The sequence below is a fragment of the Halictus rubicundus genome, chromosome 18, assembly GCF_050948215.1.
Source record: "Halictus rubicundus isolate RS-2024b chromosome 18, iyHalRubi1_principal, whole genome shotgun sequence".
NCBI classification, from domain to species: domain Eukaryota; kingdom Metazoa; phylum Arthropoda; class Insecta; order Hymenoptera; family Halictidae; genus Halictus; species Halictus rubicundus.
The window spans coordinates 6,897,458-6,919,785 of record NC_135166.1 but is presented as its reverse complement, the minus strand read 5'-3'; the positions used below and the strand labels follow the sequence as shown (position 1 = coordinate 6,919,785).

The 22,328-nt window shown below is 46.6% G+C and overlaps 2 protein-coding genes across 7 annotated transcripts in view; both read right to left on the bottom strand.

The window, feature by feature from the left end:
* Positions 1-9,708, bottom strand: part of Hth (Meis homeobox homothorax) — a 617,913-nt gene extending 608,205 nt beyond the window's left edge. For 2 of the 6 annotated variants that reach the window (XM_076803532.1, XM_076803533.1), the window contains exon 1: positions 7,197-9,708. In XM_076803532.1, coding sequence (XP_076659647.1) covers positions 7,197-7,211 — 15 coding nt within the window. In that variant the 5' untranslated portion in view covers positions 7,212-9,708. The remainder of the gene's footprint in view (positions 1-7,196) is intronic. The other 4 variants (XM_076803536.1, XM_076803531.1, XM_076803534.1 and 1 more) reach the window with 4 other exon arrangements.
* LOC143362981 (transmembrane ascorbate-dependent reductase CYB561) overlaps positions 4,791-22,328 on the bottom strand; it is a 114,847-nt gene continuing 97,309 nt past the window's right edge. Inside the window, exon 7 of the transcript XR_013083717.1 lies at positions 4,791-4,803. The gene's annotated coding sequence lies outside the window, so the exon portion shown is untranslated. The remainder of the gene's footprint in view (positions 4,804-22,328) is intronic.

The following is a 22,328-nucleotide window of genomic DNA, read 5'->3' as shown; positions in this document are numbered from 1 at the left end:
ATAACGCGGGAGATACTGTCACAACGGTTAGAATGTTTAACTATTTGTTTCCTTGGTCACCGAAGAATTTGAAGAACGGTATCGCGAACAGATCGTTAGGCGGCGAGAAAAACGAGGTATTAGGTTAGTGAAAAAATAATTGCGATTTTCATCGGTTTAAATTTCTCGGATTTTTCCGAAGCGACGTTCCACCTCGTTACACTCGTTACATTAAAATATAGGCTTCGTTTATCGATCTGTGTTCGGTATTTTCTCGCAACTGTTTATAATCTGTCATGGCTCCTGTCAAAGTGAAAATGGAGAAAATTCGTGCGATCTTATTACACGAGTTCTACTGCTCGCGATGTTAACAATGCGTTTGGTCAGGGGATTATTGATAAGCATACAACTCGACGCTGGTTTCAAAAATTGACAGAGGTAAAAATCTCAAAGATGAACGATAGTTATTCGACGTTTAGCTCGAGTCGGCAACAAAAGCGAAATATATGCGTACCTTTAAAATTCAAGAACAAAAACCGCAAGTTCGCGGTCTTCCGAGGTCCGGGGTTACCTCTCGACGGAAAATTTCAAGGACTCTCGAAATACGTTTCAAGGACGCAAATACTCTGGCGGCAATAATTCACGGAGCACCGAAATAGAAAATATGTAACTACTTTCCTGCGGTCGCGTTCGAATCCCGCCGCGGAAAGTGACAAACAGAAATTCCAGCCGGCAACTTTCGATCCGGGCGAATCGCACGCGAGGCACATTTCGTTTTCCTCGAGCCAGCTAATGTACCGTTACCAAAAAGATTCCTCGTCCCGCTGAGAGGCGACCGAAATACAAAAAAAAAGTGTGTGAGAGAGGAGAGAGAGAGAGGCGGGAGGGAGAAGAGGAAAAAAAGAACTAAAAATCGTCTCATCGAGCACACACGGCGAATAGAACGACGAGAAATCGATACGACTTTAATCCGGCAGGCTAAAGGCCGATATCCGCGGCAATCGGGAGAGCGAAAGTGATTGATGGATACCCATAAATACATAATCACGGCTCGTTCGTGGTACAGCGGTGGACAAAAATCGACGCTATTCACCGGCCCAAGAATTTTTAATCCCGGTAACGGGCTTGCGTACACTTTCATTTTTTTTTTCTCTTCTCTTTTTACTCCATCTTACTCCTGCGCCCGATTTTTTGTCCTAGTCGGGATATAGAAATATCCTACGTCTATGCGACGTGTTAACCATTTAATGTAACGATGCATCTGATCTCCCAGGCCAGCAACACCTGAGAGATGAGAGGTATTGGCACTAGTCATTAAGAACGTTCGCAAAACGAAGGGTGCCAATTGGAATCTCTAGCCAACAACGTCTGAGAAATGAAAGACGCGAATTGGCGTCTCCGGTCGACAATGTGCCAACACCGCGACCACTGAACGCTAAACGCAACTGACACAGGGTAATCCCTTCGGTAGTTAGCCGTCTGACGGCGCTGTTATTATTAATACGTTTCCTAAATTTTGTATATGAGGACGTGATACATTTAGAGAGTGAGGAATAGACTGACCATTGTACTCATTCATATGTATACGAGTTTATCAGCAGCTATCTCTTATTTTTTAGCAATTTACTTTCAAGAAGGTTAGGCAGTTTTTTACACATTTGTGGAAGAGATATTTGTAGAGCACGGAAATTCTATAATTTGCGGCAAAAATTGAGGGATTTTCGTAATGCTTCACGCGCTGTCGCGGCGTCGAATAATCGAATGATAATGGTCCTTTCCTATTATCGCTAACAATCCACCGTGAAATGATACAATCAGTGTCTGTGATACTAGGAGGCTGCGAAGAGCATGAAATTTGTTTATCTGAAACTGGACAGCGATTGTCGAATAATGTGGAGGCAAAGTAACTGAATCACTACTTTCCGAAGAACACCAACGGGACATCGAAAACGAATTTGTTCAGACCCATCAGGGATCAATCACGAGTAGATTCCGGATCTTTATGCAAAATAAGAAGTTTGTGCATCGATTGCAACACAGGCGCTAAATATATATGTTTCACTAATAATTTTAATGTAGTGAAGATAATATACCAGTGTAAGGAACCCAATTACTGTGGCGGTACCAATTACTGTGCCTATATTAATTACACTTATTTTTGAAGCATAATAAATATTAAAAAAGAAATATATAACACATTAACTGATTTTGATGGGAAAAATCGAATATCTCTTTTTTAATATTCATTACACTTTACAAGTGAATATCATTAATATAGGCACATTAATTGGTACCCCGAAAGTAATTGGATCCCTTACTCTAGCACTTTAATTCTTTTAATCTTTTCACCGGTTTAAATTGCATCTACTCATTTTTGTCCTAAATGCATGAAATCCGGAGTCTAATCACGAGGATGCGTGCACCATTGAATTATCAAAAAGATGGCAAATGAAGTCGAATAATGACGGAGAAGACGAAATTCGCATCTGACACTCTTCCCGAAGAACGTCCTGGTAAAACTGTTAACGAATTAACGACAGAACCTTGAACCACGAAGTGCAATTTCGCAATCACTTTTTGGACAATGCCACCACTAAACGTTGCTCGACGTTGCACACCGTAGGACCAAAATTCGAGGAAGAAAAAATTTCACTGTCACTGTTTTCGCGCAGAAAATTGTCGAAATGAAACGTGGTATGCTATCGATATTTTATACTGCGATAAATAGACAGCGGATTTTATGCATTTGTGAGAAAAATGTAGTAGAGGTCATTCAAAACAGTGAAGATATTAGAAGAATTTAAAAATACTGTTTCAACCTATTACACGTATTAAGAAAGAAAATAAATTTATATTTTCCTCCAGCTTGTTGCAATTCAGGTAGAAAATTTTTATTTTGCATAAAGATCCGCCGTCTAGCGATAAAATGGATTGTCATTGGAATGTCATTTTCGGAGCACTTTCGACACTGTCCTATGTATGACGCTTTCGCGCGTTACACTGTCTTCAATGAGACGTCCAGCAAAACAATAATCGTAGTAATATCACAAAGAAATTTCAATGTAAATGTAAAAATTAATTCCACCGATGTTCTAACAAATAACATAAGGAAATTAATAGTTACTTTAGATGGAACGAAATTTTCACAACACTTTTAACACTGGCCGATGGTTTTTCACGCGTTGCACTGTTTTTAAATTTCGCGAAACAAGCACCTGCAGAAACCAAAAAATTATTCACGAAAATGTAAGACATATCGTAACAATTATTCTTCGAACATTTAGAAGATCCGTATCAAGATCGACGTACCCGACACTCCGACGCAAAAATAAATTTTCAAAACCGAATAAATGATCTGATTCATATCCGATCATTGTGATCATAAATGATTCTGTGCCTGGTACATAAATGACACGTTCGTCACCGTGTTAATATGAATCTTTGAGCGCACACTTTGACTGGCACTTTTAGGAAAGAAAAAATTCAATTCTGACAGAATTTCTTAACGCGCACGGAATTTAAATATTTCTTTCATTTTTTCATACATCGAGGAGCGTTGAAAACGTTCGTGTAACCGAAGCTATTATTAGAAAATCGAGAAACGGAGCGGTTTTATAGTCGGGCACGTGACAGGTCGAGGTTCGCAAAATTTTTTGGAGTGTCGTGCGCAAATTTTCCAGGTGGAAAACCTGCGGGAAGGGAGATGGCAGGGCGCACTGTCGACGAGAGGAAAATGCGGGGGCACGCATCAATTCTGACTGACATTTGCAGGAAAGGAAAAATGAAATTCTGACAGAATTTCTTAAAACTCGACAAGCACCGCATTTAACACTGTCTCGTCCGTCATATAATGGTGACACAATTCTTCGTCAATCTTCGAAAATTAATTTTCCTGGTAATAAGGTTGTTTAAAACAGTTCCGAAAGTGATCACTGTGACAAGCTTTAACTCTATAGTTTTCATTAGAACGACTAAATTATTTTGCGGGATTTTTGGGGGGACGATTACTCGGCAATCAACGTGGAAAATATACATTTCACTAATATTCGTGAAACCGAAGCAATTATTAGAAAATTGTGAGACACTGGGGTTTTATACCCAGGCACGTGACCGGTGGAGGTTCACGCATTTTTTGGAGTAGAGTGCACAAATTTTCCAGGTGAGAAACCTGCGGGAAGGTAAATCACAGAGCGCACTATCGACGAGAGGGAAATTCCAGAGCACACATAAATGGGGACCGGCATTTTTCGGAGAGAAATTAAATTCTAACGGAATTTCTTAACACGCACCGAATTTAAGTGTTTATTTCACTTTTTGTACATCGGGGAGCGTCGATAATGTTCGTGAATCCGACGCAATTATTAGAAAATTGAGAGACAATGAGGTTTTATAGCCACACACATGACCGGTGGAGGTTCACGCATTTTTTGGAGTATCGGGCACAAATTTTCCAGGTGGAAAACTTGCGGGATGGTAAATCGCAGAGCGCACTGTCGACGAGAGTGAAATTCTAGGGCACACATAAATGGGGACCGGCATTTTTCGGAAAGAAATTAAATTCTGACAGAACTTCTTAACACGCGCTGAATTTAAATATTTATTTCACTTTTTTGTGCACCAAGGAGCGTCGATACTGTTCGTGAATCCGACACAATTATTAGGAAATTGTGAGACTCTGGGGTTTTATACCCAGGCACGTGACCGGTGGAGGTTCACGCATTTTTTTGGGGAATAGTACACAAATTTTCCAGGTGGGAAAGCTGCGGGAAAGTACACCTCAGGTCGCAATGTCGAAGAGAGTGAAATTCCAGGGCACACATAAATGGGGACCGGCACTTTTCGGAAAGAAATTAAATTCTGACAGAACTTCTTAACACGCACCGAATTAAAATATTTATTTCACCTTTTTGTACATCTAGGAGCGTCGATACTGTTCGTGAATCCGACGCAATTATTAGAAAATTGTGAGGCTCTGGGGTTTTATACCCAGGCACGTGACCGGTGAAGGTTCACGCATTTTTTTGGAGTATAGTACAGAAATTTTCCAGGTGGGAAAGCTGCGGGAAGGGAGGTCGCAAGATGCGCTGTCGACGAGAGTGAAATTCGAGTGCCGATAGCGGCCTATCGAAGAAAGCCGGAAACATTTCGTCGAGATACCGGCGTCGCCGGCGAAGAGGATGCCGACGGTACGCGTCTCGGACGCTTCGTCAGTCGATTCTCGACGGGGCACGCGAGCGATCGCCGGTTATCGACGATCTCGTAAAGCTCTTTATCGGCGGGCCGATACCGTTTTCACTTGGCCGGGGCTCAATAAAACTGCGGAACGTTGAAATTCGAAAAACCGGGCGGAAAAGCGCGGCCGACATTAAACCCGATAATATTGTGCCCGGCCCGAAATTTGTAACGCGATCATCGACAGAATATTCACTGGACGGACGAGCGCGCGGAATTTCACTTCGATAAGCTATCGCTAGTTTTTTATGCAGATGACAATGACTTTTCCACTGTTCACGCGCGGAGCCGGCAATCGAGAACACACGCGTCTGTCCGCTGCTGCTCGGATATTTAATTCAATCGGAGCACTGATTTCGGAATCGAACACACTTCACTGGGAAAATCCCGGAGCACTTAGCACAGAACGGAACAACGAGAAAACGAGAAAAATTCGGCAGACATTGTCGATCGGTAGAGGTGGATTAACCTAATTGTTAAATTATCGGAGCTTTGTGCGAATTTCAGTGTCGACTCGTGACAGTTTAGATCGCTAATTTTGTGATTGCTAGGTGTTTAGAAAATTTGCTGTATTTTTTCGGAAACTTTCAATTTTTTTCAACCGAGGGTTGACAAGAACCTGATGTGTAATGCTCGGGATTCTGACAGATAATAAAATTAGAAATCAAATTTCTACGATTTACATTGCATAAAATCTGCAGACTCACAGCCGCAGTTGTTTGAAACCGAAAATAGGGACCGAGCCGTTCAGAATTTTCCCCAAAATATTCTGGGAGACCGACGGGAGCGGAAATCGCTCGAAAATCACGAGATCCGGGAAGACCTTAAACACAGTATTTGATAAGGTCCGAGATAGGGGCGAGGATTCGAAGAACCTCTCGATGTCAGCGTCCGACGGACAGCAAAGACTCGGCGTTTGACTCGTTCCGGCTGCGAGTTTTACCACGAACGAGTCGAGACAATCGGTGCAAACCGAAGGATCGCGTGAACGGAAATTTTCGTCGGCCGGAATCGTGGATCGTTTCCCCGAAGATCGAGGCGTCCCGAGCCCCGGAGGTACAACGTGCACGAAATATCCGATCGAACGAAACATACAGGACACTTTGGTAGGGGACCCCAAAGCTGTTCGGAGTAACGCATTTTCTGCGGTTACCTCGTTGCAGAGGACATTGACAAAAATGGAGTGGGATCGATTTTCGAAGACAAGAACCGAGCGTCGAACTTCTATGGGCTTAGAATGCGACTAAGAAGACGATTACACGTCGTGTACAATGCGCGCGATGCTGTGTATCTGGCCGATACGAAACGATCACGTGAAATCGGAGATTTGCACGAAGAACGACACACTCGAACAAGTATCTCGCAATAATTTCCGAGCTCATTGGACAAGTCCGAATCGTTGAATTTTCTTCGAAAAATTCAAACGTCCACTGATCGGTGGATTTTTGGAGCAACTTCCATGGAGCGTTCGTAGTGTCGTGTCGAGACGGTGTAAGCAAACTGTCTAGCTCAGTCCAGAAAAAAATGAAACGACTCGCATTTTTCCCGGAGCAAAAACGTTTCGGAGACCCCGACGAGTGAAATTCTCTAAATGCTATTCCCCCATGGCGAAGATCCGAACGGATAAGGGGACGAAATAAATCTCCACGTTCCAACGGCTTCATCTTGAGAAGAACAATGTCCAATTATTTTCCTCGAGGTACGTTCGAACATGCTCGTAACGAGCCGGCGGCTAAGTGAAAAATTAACGAACCAAATCCCCGTGCGGCGAGACTTAGAAGGAACACGCGGAAACGTTTCTGCACCCCTCACTTCCGTTCAAGCAGGACTCGAGTGAGACACAGAGGAGGAGGAGGAGGAGGAGGCTTCCGAAGGGATCGCGATCGCGTCCGTCGTATCGCGATCTTCGGCGCGGTGGATCGCGCGCCGCGCCGCGCCGCGCCGGCTAACACGCGGATTGAAAATATCTGGAAATATGAACGTACCCTTGGCTGCGCCATGAACGCCCTGGCCGCGCCGGGGAACTCTGCGTGCTGAGCCACCGTAGCGGCTGTATTTTCCCACAGTATAAAGCAAGTAACACTTCACTCACACACCGGTTTCGCTCACTGTTTCGCCTGATCGTGGCGATGATCGGTGTTTTTCACCCTGTGCGTCGCACTGCCGAAGAGAGAGACAGGGGCCGGAAGGGATCGCAGGGGAGGATGAGCACCACCGGGGCCGTCGGCTGACTGTCCTTGGCTGGTGGACTACGTCGACGGCGACGACGACGACGACGATCACGAAGGAGTCGGTCGGTCCGGTACGGTTCACCGGCCGACGGGGTGCAAAGCTGCGGCCTGGCCGGAACTGGATCAACTGGATGCCGGTCAACAACTGTTCGACGATTCCTTCGACGGTTCCGTCGGCCCTCGACGATCCTCGGATCCGGGTCGAGCGGCGGCGACGAGACGCTGTCACGGCGAAGAGTCGGAGCGAGCGTCAGCAGAGCTCGGGACGCGCGCTTGAACGCTGCTGGAGGACCACGGCTACGGCCGGACACACGTGCTTCCTCATCGTCCCGGTCACACCGCCGGAAGTACCCGCTGACCAGACGGGAGGAGCTTGCCTCTACTGATAATGTCAGTACGGCGACATCATACGCTCGATGCTCTTTTCTCGTTCGGTGGAGGCACGTGGCCGCTCATAGGCAGATACGTTTGCCTAATCTAGTCCACAACGATTCCCGGATTATTCTTCTTCCTTCTTCTTCTTCTTTGTTCGCGATTCCTCTTGGAGAGTGCACAAGGAACGGCGCCCGATGTCCACTGGTCGTTGCGCGCGGAATACGAATCGGAAAGCTGACCGGTGAACGTTCACCCGACGGACTGAAACTCGCGTACCTCGGAACAATTACGACGACGATCACTACGAACCACGGACTTGTAATCTTGTACTTCACGAATCTAGGCTGCGCGCTCTCTCTCTCTCTTTCTATCTCTCTATTTTTCTGTATGCGTTTAGTCCACCACCCGTTGGATCATGAAGGATGTTAAGAGGATCGCTCTGTAGACTGCACTGTTTCACACAGAGTGAGGACACGACGCCGGGGGCATCTGTATATTCCCAACGGAAACGAAAAGGAAAAACAAAAAAACACCAGAGGGCCTATGCGATGGTCACTGACGGAGCACGGTTCACATCCTTCTCGCGATTGGCGCGAAGTCAACAGTGTTGTTTCGTTTCCACTCGCGGGGGGCGGCGGGGGGTGGGGGAGAAACAGGAGTAACGCGCGCGGATCCGCCGTGCGCGTCTCGGTGCAACAATGGTAGACGCGAGATGCGTAAACACTGGGTACCGGGTAAACTGTTGCGACGGCGACTAGAGGTCGACGTCGACGGATTGATTCTTGGTTCGCGAGGACAGAACCGCGGAGCGCACAGACGACGGCGGTTGTCCGGTGTTGGGTCGAGCTCCACTGGCACGGTTAAACGACAAAGCTCTGTCCACACTGTGCCCTCGTTAAATCCGTAGTCGAGACGGGGGATGCGCTCTCTCCGAGTTGCTCCGAGCCGCGGGCCACGGAGCGAATGCCGGAGCGACGGAGGAGGCGGCGTTGCCACTAGCGAGCACTCGGACGGGTCCCGCGCTCCGATAGATCCCCGATGTTGCCGTTCTAGTTTCGTCGACACGATTGATCACACACGGGGGGGAAGCGGGGGAGGTGGTCGATCGGGGGTGGGTTGTCCGTCGTGTATCGTAATCACCCTCGGAAAAACGTTGAGTATCGGCGCCGGCTCAACGCGAGAATATCGGTCAGAAGAGGAAAAAAAAACCGGCGGGCACACCGCGCGTCGTTCGACGACACCAAGAGTCGCGTCACCGGGCCGTGTACAGAAGAAGCGCGTTCCTCTTCGCGGCGATTACTGAACGTACGAACGTACGAACGAACGAACGAGGCAAACCGACCAACCAACCGGTCACGCACGCTGAGGAGAGAGAAGAGGTGACGCGCGAGAGAGCTGTCCGCGAGACGGCGGGCGACCCTCCTCCCTAACCGTAACTACTACTGCGTGTGCCACTCGTAACTCCGGCGGACAGAAGGTGGAAGGTCGGTGTATATGTTGTGTGCGGTGCGCGCGGGCCGGCGGGCAAAGGCAGCCACGGGAATATGCGTGTTTCGAGTTCTTCCCCCACGAAAAAGCACCGGGTAGAGATATCCACGGGTAAGAGAAGTGCGGACCGAAGCGAGCGTGGAGAGCAGCGCCTAGCGCGGTTTTAGATCCTGCGCCGTCCGCAGTCGTTCGCCAACTGTCAATCAGCGCCGCGCTACGCCAAGGAGTGGGAGGCGCGCAGTCACGCCCACCGAGCGCGGCCAATGCGTCCCCTGGACCTGCCCACATCCCCACTCCTCCGTGCCGATCGCAGCGCTCCAACGGAGAGACCGTGAACCATGGGATTCTCCGCCATCGCTACACCACTACCAACGAGACCGTCGACGGACTACGACGACGACGACGACGACGACGACGGCGACGACGATCGCGACGACGAGGAGGAGAGACCGACGAACCCTTGGACGGCACCAGACTCGAGAACACGGTCTTCCGTTCCTACGGGAGAGGAAAACGGAAACGGTGGAATCAGAGTTTCTATGTTGCACGCGCACAGGGGCTGATATAGGCGATCCTCGTCAGGGTTGGAACTTGTATCGAGCCAACGGAACACCCCTTCTTGCCCCGTCGATATCTTGCTCTTTTTATTGCGACGATGTAATTGTTGATGGAAATGAAGGTAGAAAACCGTAGATACGATATCACGCTTGTTTACCGGAATGCCGGGATTTCGTTGTTGATTTACTGATATTATTATCAGCATTTTTATTGCATAATTTCTAACGACTTTACCGTGTGCTCGTGCTACAGGAATCGTGTTTTGACAAAAACAGACAATTTCGAAGGATTTCGTTGCTGTGCGATGGGAGCAATATATTGTCGATTGTTTACTTTTTTTGTTGTTGTTGATAATTGGACCTGCTCCAACTCGATGAAACTTGGAAAACGCCGAAGAAAATTGTATTTTTCGAATCAACTTCTCTAATTCCATCGTTGGACATGATTCCGCGCTATAATCGGATCAATGCTTCTCTACCGTCGAAATCCTCTTTAATCGTGGACACGAGAAAACGTGGTCCTCTGCTTTTCAATATTCGCATCGACGGCAAATTAAACAGCCGTATCGTGCGGTTCGAGAAACTCTAAATCGAAGAATACACGACCCGACAATTACACCGGCAGTTGCGGATTTCGATAAGACAAAGATTTCGTCGCGATACGAGCAAAGTGTCGTCGGTCCACGGTGATTCTGTGACTCGGGAACTTCTGTAACCGCGGAGAGCCGGGCCGGGACACATGTTCCCTACTCGAGCTCCCACAAAGACAAATAAGCAAGACGAGCCGTCCCGCGCGCTTATCTTTTCTTCGGGGGCAGGACAGGACCTACGATAATCTCTCTCGGGTCTCCTAACGGGAGCCGCTATCGATCCGAATTAGAAGCGAGCGTAATAATATAACACGGTCTCCCCTAATCCTGGCAGCGCAAACTTCGACGCCGCGCACCGGTGCTCGCAATTTACAAGACGACAATTTCCGCGTGCGTTCCGCCGCGTGGTCTGACGCGGGTTCGCCGGGCTCCCCGAAATTTTCCGCGTGCCTCTGCCAAGCTAGAAACCCCAGAAATAGTAGAATAGGCAGGGACACGAGTCTTGGCAGGGAGCTGGCCGCTCGTTGGCCCGTCTGAAATAATGCAGCCGATGATCCTGACAAATAACGGCGCGTTCCGCTAAATGCTGGCCGTCGGACGGCTCGTTGGCCGTCTTCGATCGTCCGTGCTTCGTGTAGCGCGAGAAAACGAGAAGAACGCGCACCCAGAGAAAAAAAGTGGATATCGAAGGCGTCGATGCACCCTTCCGGTCTGTTGTCACTCGCCGCCAGGGGGGCGGGGGAGGACGTCCGACGAAAAGTTCGTCTAGTTCCCCGCTCCTTTTCCCTGGTCCGGTTCTTCGTCTTCGTCTCCTTTTATTTTTCGTCGGCCTCTGCCTCCTCCTCCTCCTCCTCCTCCGACGTTATTAATTCAACGTGTCTGGCCGCGGAACGGCCAGCCGGCGGCGGTGGTCGATCGAGCTTTGAATGAACCGAACGAACAGCTGACTCCACGCAGGAATTGGGTCGCGAACGTGCGGTTTCGAACTTTGAATGGTATTCGGCGTTGGGTGAGTAATAGCGACAGGAGGCGGCGGAGGCGGAGGAGGGCAGAGAGGCGGCTGTCACCGACATCACTCAGTGTCTCCCTCCTGGCGTTCACTTCGCTCGATTTTATGACTCTCTCATCCCTCGACCCCGCGCACTTTCACCCCCGACCGTTGCGACTGCCGACCCGCACCACGCGTCTCCCCTCGATTACGCGTGATGTCGCGAATCGCTGCGTCAGTTTTACCTTTTCCACCTTTCTCCCGTTTGCCGATCTCTTCTCTCTTTCTCGAATCCCCCTCCCCTCTCTGTCTTTCTTCCTCTCTCTCCCTTTCTCTTTCTCCGAGTCTTTTCTTGCTCCTCGAGTCGAGGATCGAGGGATGCGGTCATCGGCGAAATATGGAAGGACGAGACCAATATTCTTGCGGATTAAAGGATCGTTGCGTTCCAACCTTAATCCCTCGCTCGTCTTCGTCTTGGCACTGCCGTGCCGCAACGCTCTCGGCCGGGTTCGACTTATTCTCGTTCGAATTTCCATGAAATTTAGGCTATCTCGAGTGGAATTTTATGCACATGCTCGTCAAGGAAAGCCAATTGTGCAACTATTTCCAAGGAATACGGATCAGCCGATTTTTGGGATATCCTTTTTTTGCTCCGGATCGCTTCACTGATAATCAATAATTCAGCACGACTAAATACGGCCGTGCGATTTAATAATAAATAAACGCCACTCGCAAATGGCGATCTACTGTCTCGTAGAAGGCAGTTTCATTTCGAAAATCGTGTACTGTCTTCTCGTAAATAAACGCGCTTGAACGTTTATTGTAATCGAGGAAAGAAGTTCTCGTAAGATTAAAATCGTGATGAAATAAATCTAGGGATTAATGGAGTTTCACGGGACCGAGAAGCTTGGTATTATAATAATCCTTCTTTCACGGTCGTTCGCAGGGTTGCCGATCTAATAGTGAACGACATCGAAGACACGGAGCATGCGATCAACGTGACAGTAATTATTATTGTCGCGACAATTTCGAAGTGTCAAGCGGGCAGAATATTTATTTCCCATAACCAGCCGACATTAATTACATAATTGCGTTTACAGCTGCGCAGATCCGCCGCTGAAGTGTAAAAAGGTTTGAACAATGGTCGTAAATTACCGGCTGGATTGATACCGCAACATCTACGGGTGCATAATTCATTATCTAAACGAGTGCGCTCGATTCCCGATGAAAATAGGATAATTACACATCCCGCAGCAAGGGAGCGACGATTAATTGGGCCGCGGGGCACCGTGAAGCGTGTTTTGCGATTCATAAAGTCGTCTTAAAAGACACCGTTAAACAATGTTAAGCCGGCGCGAGCATAAATTAGTAATTCTTTTACTCGCCCCTCGGATTTATAAAACGGCCGAAGGCCGGCTAACCATTATAAAGTCACCTGTATAATAATCCTATTTGCGGCACCCGGTATTTTGTATTGTAAATAGTCCGGCTATTAAATTTGCTTAGAGAAACAGCAGCTCGCACGGTTGAAGTAGAAACATTTCTCAGTCGCGAAGCGCCTGGAACTTTTACTTTATTAAATATTCAGCGGAGCTACGCGGAAATACATTTTTCACTCTGCCAAGTGTCGTAGACAAGGTTTTCGATAAGTTGGAGGTTACGTACCCCAGATAACCTTTATTTTTACCATTCCCGTACTTGGACTTACTTCAATCGAAAGGCCAGCCGTAGTTGATCGTTCGCGGTCATCGTCGAGTCTATAGTTCCCTTGTCGAAACAGCTGCCTATAAACGCGGTGCGGCGAAATGTGTTTTCACGCACGCAGTGTATGCTAGAAAATCCAATATTTACAAAAATGTTGACACAATTGCCGAACAATAATTAATCGCTCCGTTCATCGAATCCTTTGCAAGTTAGGCCACGAAACTAGGAACTTAACCCTTTGCACTTGGAACTGTTTCAATTCGAAAACCAAACACTTCATCCTACCCGGAGACGCGTATGAAACTGATGCAATTTACTCGTTCAATACTTGAATATTTGAGTTTATGATACTAAAAATAAAAATATTGACATGTTCGATTATTCTAATGTCAACTGCACTCGAAGTTATTTTAACTCCAAAATGAAACATTTCTCTCGACCCAGAATATTGCCCTTCTATATATTCTTTTTTCATGTTATACATACGAAAATGGTGCAACTTACTCGTACAAATCCGAAATATTTAGTAATTTAATAAATTCAATATTGTAAAAAATATTTTGAATAACGATACAGCAATGTTTAGTGGTGCCTTACAAGCACCATTCTAGTGCTAAGGGTTAACTGCAGTTACAAGATCATAAACGTTATAGTCTGCGAAGTTTACACACTTTTATCGAGTTCGGTTGCGCTGGACAAATTTAATATTTTAAAAAATATTTTGAGTGATGATATATTTGTAGTGGTGACTTCCGAGTTCTAAGGGTTCAATTTACTTTTCTTTATGTTTTTGCCATTTTCCGTTTCAAAAGTAATTTCGTACAATTCTGTGTGAACAATATTTAGTGTTACTTGGAACGTGCGAATCAGAACAGTTCGGTGTTTTAACCGAGCCGATGCTGTGCGCATGGGGCAATGGAAAATCCATAAACACAGTGAGTACCGTCTTTCGACGCCAGGGTCGATGAAAATCGCACGGTCACCGAGCGCGATCTCTCCCGCTCGGAACACCATTTATCCGGTTAATTCGTAGGTATTCCGGACATTGTCGAGGCTTTACCTGGCACGGGACACTTCGAGCCTGTTATTTCGCAATAAATCACACTGCGAGATGGAACCGAGCTTGTCGATAGTAACGAGGGATTCGCCCCCGTCCGATTCGGTCCCTCCCGGGGTAAACAGCCACGAGCCATTAAACTGCGCGTAATGCCTGAAGATGATCGATTCTTACGTAACGCGCAGACCACTCTCCCGAGTATCCTTCTTCTCTCAATTGATTACAAACGATTCTAAAAATAGCGCACCTTCGTTGTTTCCACAAACCGGCTCTAATTGGATTCTCGAATCGGATTTTTCGATTACACTGGAAAAAGCAAACTTCTGAAAATGTCGGACTAGGGACGTATATCGAGAAAAGACTGTACTCATTTTTGTTACGTTTCACGATATCTTCTTACGATTCCGCAGACGTTTCACGTGAAAACTAAGAAAAATTTTACGCGTATAGCTGCCTGCAACTAATTTGCAATTCAAGGGGTTAACGCATAATTTCACCAGGTCCTTGAAGTTGCCTTCGAGTATTGCAGCGTAGAGAACAAACGGGAGATTCGGAATCCCTGATCCTCGAGTTGCTCGTTAATCAGGCCGAAACTTCGCCGCGGAGAGGATCGCACCTGGACACGTCGCGTCGTTGCGCGAGTTCAGACGCAACGAGCACGGTAGCTCGCGAAAATGGAATCATATTAAGATGGAAGACGTTCCGAACCGTACACCGGGTATACCGTAGAACACCGAGGCGTTGATACAATGGGCCGCGCGAACTTAACCTGTCCGTTGTCCCTGCGTAATTCTGCGAAACACCCCTACTGTGTCTCCTCTATTGTGCCTCCGGGCGCAACAATGTCAAAGTCTATACCGTTAAGCCGTCGATGAAACGTGTACGCGGTGTACCCCAATTATTCGTCTTCCGCGAAACAGTTTCCGATCTGGCTCGTCCTCGATCTTCGCCCCCGATCGCTTTAATCCCTCGGCCCCTTCGATGGTCAACGACTTTTCGATTTACGAGTAACACGCTTACCTGCAGTAAATTGTCCCGCAACAGTATGTCCCGTTTATCAATCCCGGTAGCTGCCCCATTATCGGCAGTGATTTATGAAAGACCGATATGTTTATAAACAAGACTGCGGAACTTGTTTCATTCAACTTTATCGATAGCACTTCGTAAGCAACGGCGTACGGCTTGGCACGATTCGGTAAAATTTAATCCTTCAGTGTACGAGTGCGTAGAGCTCCTCGCAATGTCTAGATAAAAAATCTTTCATCTGCATTTTCGTTAATAAATATTGTTCTTCCTTGTTTGCAACACGGTTACCTCCTTGTGCTATTATTTATTGTGTGGTTATAGTGGTTATTGCATGCCTATGGTTTCTCCAAAGGCTATGTATCGACTGCAGTGTTTACTCGATATATGTCCAAAACACGGGTCTAGCCAGGGACATATATCGGGCAGGAGAAGGTAGAAAAGGACAATAGTGAAAATAGAAAATAAAGGAAGTTTTGATATTGGATTAGTAGTGGTCTCTTGATCTCACACTGATATACCCAATCCGTATTATGTTACGCTCCTCGGCGACCGAGGTCTCCCGAGGGCTCCCGAGGTCGCCCCTCGCGGCGTATACCCCGCGGTAGTAGGGATGGTTCTCGGACTTTAATCGGGTAGGCATTTGGGACATATATAGAGTGAACACTGTTAAGTAGAATTTTATTTAGGTTTAAAGGAAATTAATAATATATTTAGTAGGTTTTATCCGAAACCTTCATCAGGAGTCTGACTCAATTTTGAGTGCAAAGGGTTAATAGGCGATTGTGCGCACGTTGGACGGAGTAACGCGGCGAAAATTGTAATTTGTATCGAAAATATTCGCGGCGTTGTTTATGGACGGTTCAGGGAGCGCGTCGTTTGACCTGCAAACGATCGGTATACGGTTTTTCACGGCCTCGAGGAAACCTACGAATGGCGTTAAATCACGGATCCGAGGCGATTCTCGGCCGATCCGCCGGCAACGAGCCAAAACTCGGCTCCGCGGGAAACCTGCCCTCCACTCGGAGCTTCTTTTGGTTTCCCGGCTGTACTCGCGGTGGCCGAGGAACGCGGCCAAATTGGTTAGGCAAGAATAAGAGATCCAAACTACCATTCCCGATGGTTCGTGCTATATTTAATCGGCCGAGTAGACGGAAAAATTTTCGGGCCGGCCGAAACACGATTGTCGCCACTCGAAGCCCGGTTTCAAATCGAACCTAACGAGCACCGCCGAAGGTCTCGTCGCTTATGCTCGTCCGAATTTAGCTTAAAATGGGAACCTAAATGAACATTTCTAGCTTGAGGAGGCCGAACGTGGAATAGCGTTGCGTCATAAATCTTAACGCGCGTTTATTATGCACGCAGAAAATGGATGAGGGGTCGAAGAAGGGTCGTTGAGGTCCGTGTATCGAGCACGACCCGTTAAATCACAAAAGTCAAAATACCACAACACGGTGAGTCAATTAAACAGGAAGATACTCAACGCCAATTTTTACAATTTTCGCCATTTTTAACTGAGTTTTCGGTTGCTTTGTCCGTGGATTTCACAGGGAGCGTCTGCTTTGCGGAGCATTGTCAGAATAATTTTAGGCGTTTTCAGTATTGATCTAAAATTATTTAGACAGGTAACCGTGAATTCGAATTTGTAATTTTTTAAATAAACCGTTATAGTATCTTTACACTGTTTGTAATATCACGGTCCATATTGAAAATTATTAATTTCAACGACATCGTAACTTATCAATAAAAAAACACGAGAACATGGTGCAGGCATTCAAGCAAATATTTTTATTAACATAATCTCCACTAAGCAATGCTGTTGCCCGTCTGTGCGACTGTTGCAACTGTATTTTCTTTGCAATTTTTTCAAAAACTTGTTTCACGACATATAGTAAATCAATTGTATAGCTTCTCAAAATGATCAAAGCCGTTTGCTCGACTTTTAAAAATCTCTTTCGAAGAGGATACGAATACTCGTGCGTGACAGTGTAGGTTACACCAAACGAGCTGCGAGAAAGCATTGAACGTATAAAAACGTGTATCTGATCGTTGGCTAATGAGAAAACACATCGTTTGATTTTGCGACATAAATTTCCGCTTTTGTCCAATTAGCGTGCACGATCCGAAACTCGGCGGATCATTACTATTTTCCAGGGGCGCGAGGGGCGGGTTGCGGGGGTGTCGGTGTAAAATCAGCTGATCCGGAGTAACGAGGCCAGGAGGATCCGAAGGCGTCCTGTCGCGATTTGTTAGGCTCGCGAAACGCGACACCGATCCGATTATGCTTCTCGAATTACCGAATACCCGGGTCTCTTTTTCCCGCTCGGCCGTGTCCGGCTCGTGGGAGCAGAGGCGCTCCGCACGACACTCGAGAAAGAGAAAGAGAGAGAGAGAGAGAGAGAGAGAGAGAGAGAGAGAGAAAGAGGGAGAGTGAGAGCGAAAGAGATAGTACATACACACCCCCATTAGATGTTTATAGTTCTGCGGACGATTCCGTGGGGCTCGCGGCCGGAGTTCGCCGTGCCGGCGCTTCTCGTGAGAAAAAAGGTCTGTTAGTAAACACACCGTTTCGTCGTGCCCCGGGTAAACCAGGCTCGAGTGCATGAACGAAGCTGTTTGTCGTTCGCCTGCCCGTGGCTGGTTGCGAGAGTCGCTACGCGGCGTGCCCGCGTGTTCATTGACCATTCATTCGTAATTCTTTGAAGCCTGTTTTTTTTTTCCGTACTCGACTACGACCCCATGGACGTACTTATGTACGAGCTCTCTTTTTATCCCCGTTATTCTCTTGGGTTCGAGGAAACAGAAACTGTCTTCCTTCCCCCCCCCCTCTCTCTCCCTATCTTTTTTCGTTCTTTTTTTCTCTCGGGTTTTTTTCAGACCACAGCCGAGTTAGAGTGCTGCGGTTTTTTAGGCTTTCTTGGAAAATTATCGGAGCAAACGTGCGGTTGCGGTCCGACCGAACGGATGGCAGCGGTTCGTCCCGTAGATTGGGGATCCGTGTGCCGGTGACGGGGTATCGTGTTCCTCTCGGGTTAAAGCGAGAGAAAAAAGTTGGCCGATTTCTGAATGAGCATTAAATGGCTGCAGCCGATGACGTGTCCCGCCGATTTCTTGAACCACTCTGCGCTCCTGTCGGTTGAAACGCCTCGTACAAACTCGAGTGGGGGATTGATGGATCACAACTAGCAAGACTCGCGTTCTTTATGACCTTATTGCACGGCAAAAAAATAAACGGTGCACAGGGTTCTTGGAAATTGCACGACAAAAATGTAAATATACGTAAATTAGGCCGGGAAGGTATTTATGCGTACTGGTGACTTCCATATATCGTTGCTCAACTATTATAAATGACAGTTTAGCCATAATAATTTCACTCGCGATATGCGTCCATTGAAGGTAACTTACATGTTAATTTCACCTTTGTCTTCCTTCGAATTTCAACAAATTCGTCGCTTTAAGTTATTTAATTATCGTGCTCATTAGGCTTCGTTTTGAGCATGTAAACGACACCAAGATCTGTCATCGCCGGAGTTAAGACAGAAGTCAGCTGCTCCAGCCGATGAATATCAACTGTATACTAAATCAAGTAAAATCAACCAATAGAAAAAGGAAAAATTAAGATACATTCAAAATAGAGGAACTTGCTTCTACAACAAACACGAAATGCTACAGTTTAATCATCAAGCATTGTTACATGCATACACGCGACAAATAAAAATTCAATTCAATTGTACTTGCTTTACATGAATGATAAAGAGTCCTCTAAATGAAATTGAGGAACACGTATGTATAATTGAAAAACGAAATTTTTCAGATATAATCAAAATTGAAATACGGACAAATAGGAATTGTGAGTGGTGTCGCGGACGACTTATAGCATTTAAGAGTTGATCAACCACCGCGGCTCTGTGAAAGTTACGAAAATAATCGAACGCCGACCACGTTAACCTGTTCATCCCGAACCCCCTCTGTCTTGCGTCCAGGTTCGCACGTTTCTTATGCAGATGGGACCATGACGGCAGCAAAGTCACGTCGGCGAACGATACAAATTTTATTCATGGCGAGCATGGTCGCCGGTACGTACCGTGACTGATGCCTTTCAGGAATTTATCATCTTGCACGCGTGATCTCCGGTGGAACTTGGCCGGCGGCAGGCCGGTACGCGTGTATATACGGGGTGGCGTATTATAACAGACTAAGGGTGGATAACCCGTGATCGATCACTCCGGTGAATGCGACACCCCTACGAACACATATCCGCGCCCCATTAAGCCCGCCCTTAGGAACGACGTGCGCGCATCCATCGCGAGGCGGGTCTCGCCACCCCGAAGATTCTATCGGCCGACGAAATCGGGGGGTGTTTTTTGCCTGGAGAGCTAAATAATTGAGCGTAATACCATGGCCGCCACTTTCGGCCCCGTAATCTTGTTTTCGGTAATATCGTAATCCACGATACTTGACTTCTCCTCGACGATCCGCGCTCTTCGGGGGTTGAAACGCCCGTTGCAACTGGTTCGGTGGCCACTTAACGGGGCACACCACCATGCAAGCTTAAAATTATTGATAAAACTAAAGATTTGTTACTTTCAGTAATTGTTAAATAACGTGGTAATATCTTTCTAGAGGATATTTAGCAACACCTTGTGCCAAAAGTTACTGGAACACAGAATTCTAAAGTCTTTTATATGAGCTTAATCAAGAATATTTAGTATCTTGAATATTTAGACTTAATTATTCTTAGGAGAAAAAAGATTGCATTCTTCAGACAAGCAAGTACGTCTCTACGTTCATCGAAACGCTTCCTTTTTAAATTGGCCGGCAGTGATTATATGCGGACAGACAATTCTGCGACGTAATGACGCGCGGTTCGATCAAAATTAATCGAAGACTCAAATTGAATAACGCATAGAGTACATTTAGCTATCAACGATTATCAATTTAATATGATTACCAACCAAGTTACGCGTATACAACGGCGGGGTGCATAGTAATTCAATTAATCGACCTAATCATTACTCTGGCAAATTAATTTAGTACTGGTTCAATTAGTATTACAATCTTCACACGATCAACGTGTTAACACGAGCGACCGGGGGACAGGGCATCTTTACAATAAAACTAGACAGGCGATGCGAAAAAAACACGCGAGGGGTTGGCTCGATAATTACGCAAGAAAAAGGAGAGTGAATCCCGCATTTCTCGAGCGGGAACGTCTGGAAAACGCCTGACTCCGGACATCGATGCGGAATGAGCGGGATCGCGATCGGTTCCGCCGATAATTCGCAGCTCTAAATTAATGCCCGGTCGGACTGACGGCTGTCAAACAAGGTAGCAATGAGTGCCCCCGTCCCGGCCACAATGCGTATAATTTTCCAGCGCTGGAAGGGACGTGATCGCTGGCTATGCTGACGCGTGGAATTTTTCTTACGGGGGTATTCCGGTTTCTCAGTTTTAAAAAATCGATTTTTTCACATTTCCTTTAGCGCTAGATTTACGAGATCCTAAAAAACCGACGGGTTCTGCATTCTTTAATTTACAATTATTGTGATTATACAAAAGCATTTATAGAAAATTTATCTAACACCACACATTTGTTCCTTGGAACATATATTCTGGTAAAAGCTGCTAAAAATCTGGCTGAATATATTCTTGATAATTTTATCACATAATCCAAACTGGCCACTTTTAGTGCTACGTAAACCTAGTGTTAGGTGTTGCAACATGTGTGCGAAAAGATTTATTTGAATTCGTCAGGCTAACGTGCTTCTACGCGTTCGAAGAATGCAACCCGCGATGCGTGATATGGATAGTTGACTCTCCGAGCGCGTTTTTCTATAAACAATGTTTTACGATTTGGCTTTCATGATTTCAAATCATCTTTCAAATCTTACGCGCATATAAAACAGGCGCACCTTTAACGCCCGTAGATACTGTCAATATAATTGTCATCGTAAACCTCGAGTCAGTATGAAAAAATAATGTTAATGTTTAAAATGGTTTTTTTTTTCTTGTAGCCTGAACTCTTCGGGACACGTTTTTCCCGTTTCATTTGAGTACAGATGTTATGGAGCAGGGGATTAAAAATCCTATTAATAAGCTTCCGATAGATAAAGTGTTACGCTGGGTACACGGGACTGGTCTCCGATTGCTTATTTTACGACCATAGAAACGATGAAAACGTTTGCCGCGAGACCGGAGAGTATGCATTTCTCAGCTCGTCCATCCGGGGGAACCTCGTGCTCGCGATACCGCGTCCGTGCCGGATTAATTATCGGGCTTGCAAACCGGTGGGTCGTTAAGAATTACGAAGCCGCGGAGGGGAAAAAATTAGTTTTCAGTACCGAGACAACGAGTTGGCAGCGGGGAAAGGATCGGGTCGATAAGGCAACATTGTACGCGAGGAGTTGTTGACTGGAGCGCGAAACCGGAACGAGACCGGCGCGCGGCGTTTTGTAAAGTGCTCGTTACCGAACTCAGCCGTTTTTCTTCGTTCCTCTTTCGGACGAGACGAGACGCGGCGCGGTCCTCTTAAGAAAAGGCGTCGCACCGCGTCGCGGCGCGCAATTACGATCTATCGCGTGGTGCGGGGGGTGGGGAGATTTTAGTATCGCGGAGGAGCGTTTAATGACGAGATCAGATTTCCGAGGTTCATTCCCGATGGTAATTTATGCCGAGTCCGTCGCTAAGACGCCCACGTTTACTCCGTTCCCTGTCTATCACTATTATCGCTAACGCAACGACCGTGAGAGGTGCGCTCGCCGGATCCTCCTACGACCGCTCGGGAAGGGGAACGGAACGGGCTCTAATTGTTTTTCGCGGAGAATTCTGCACGGTTCGAATGCTGTTCGCCGACACTTTGTGGCGATATGATTCTGATCGTCGTATCTCGTGTTACGCGCGTGTTGCGTTCACGGATTATGAATCGCGTTAGAGCCCTCCGCCTTTCGTTTTACGACGCGTATATTAACTCCGACGAGTTAAACCGCGCGTCTCGTAGCCAAGCAAATTACCTCTTACCAAACCACAAACGACTCTTCGATACCGACCAGAAACGAATACAACTATTCGTTTTTTTCTATCATTTCAGACGAGAGTAATGACACA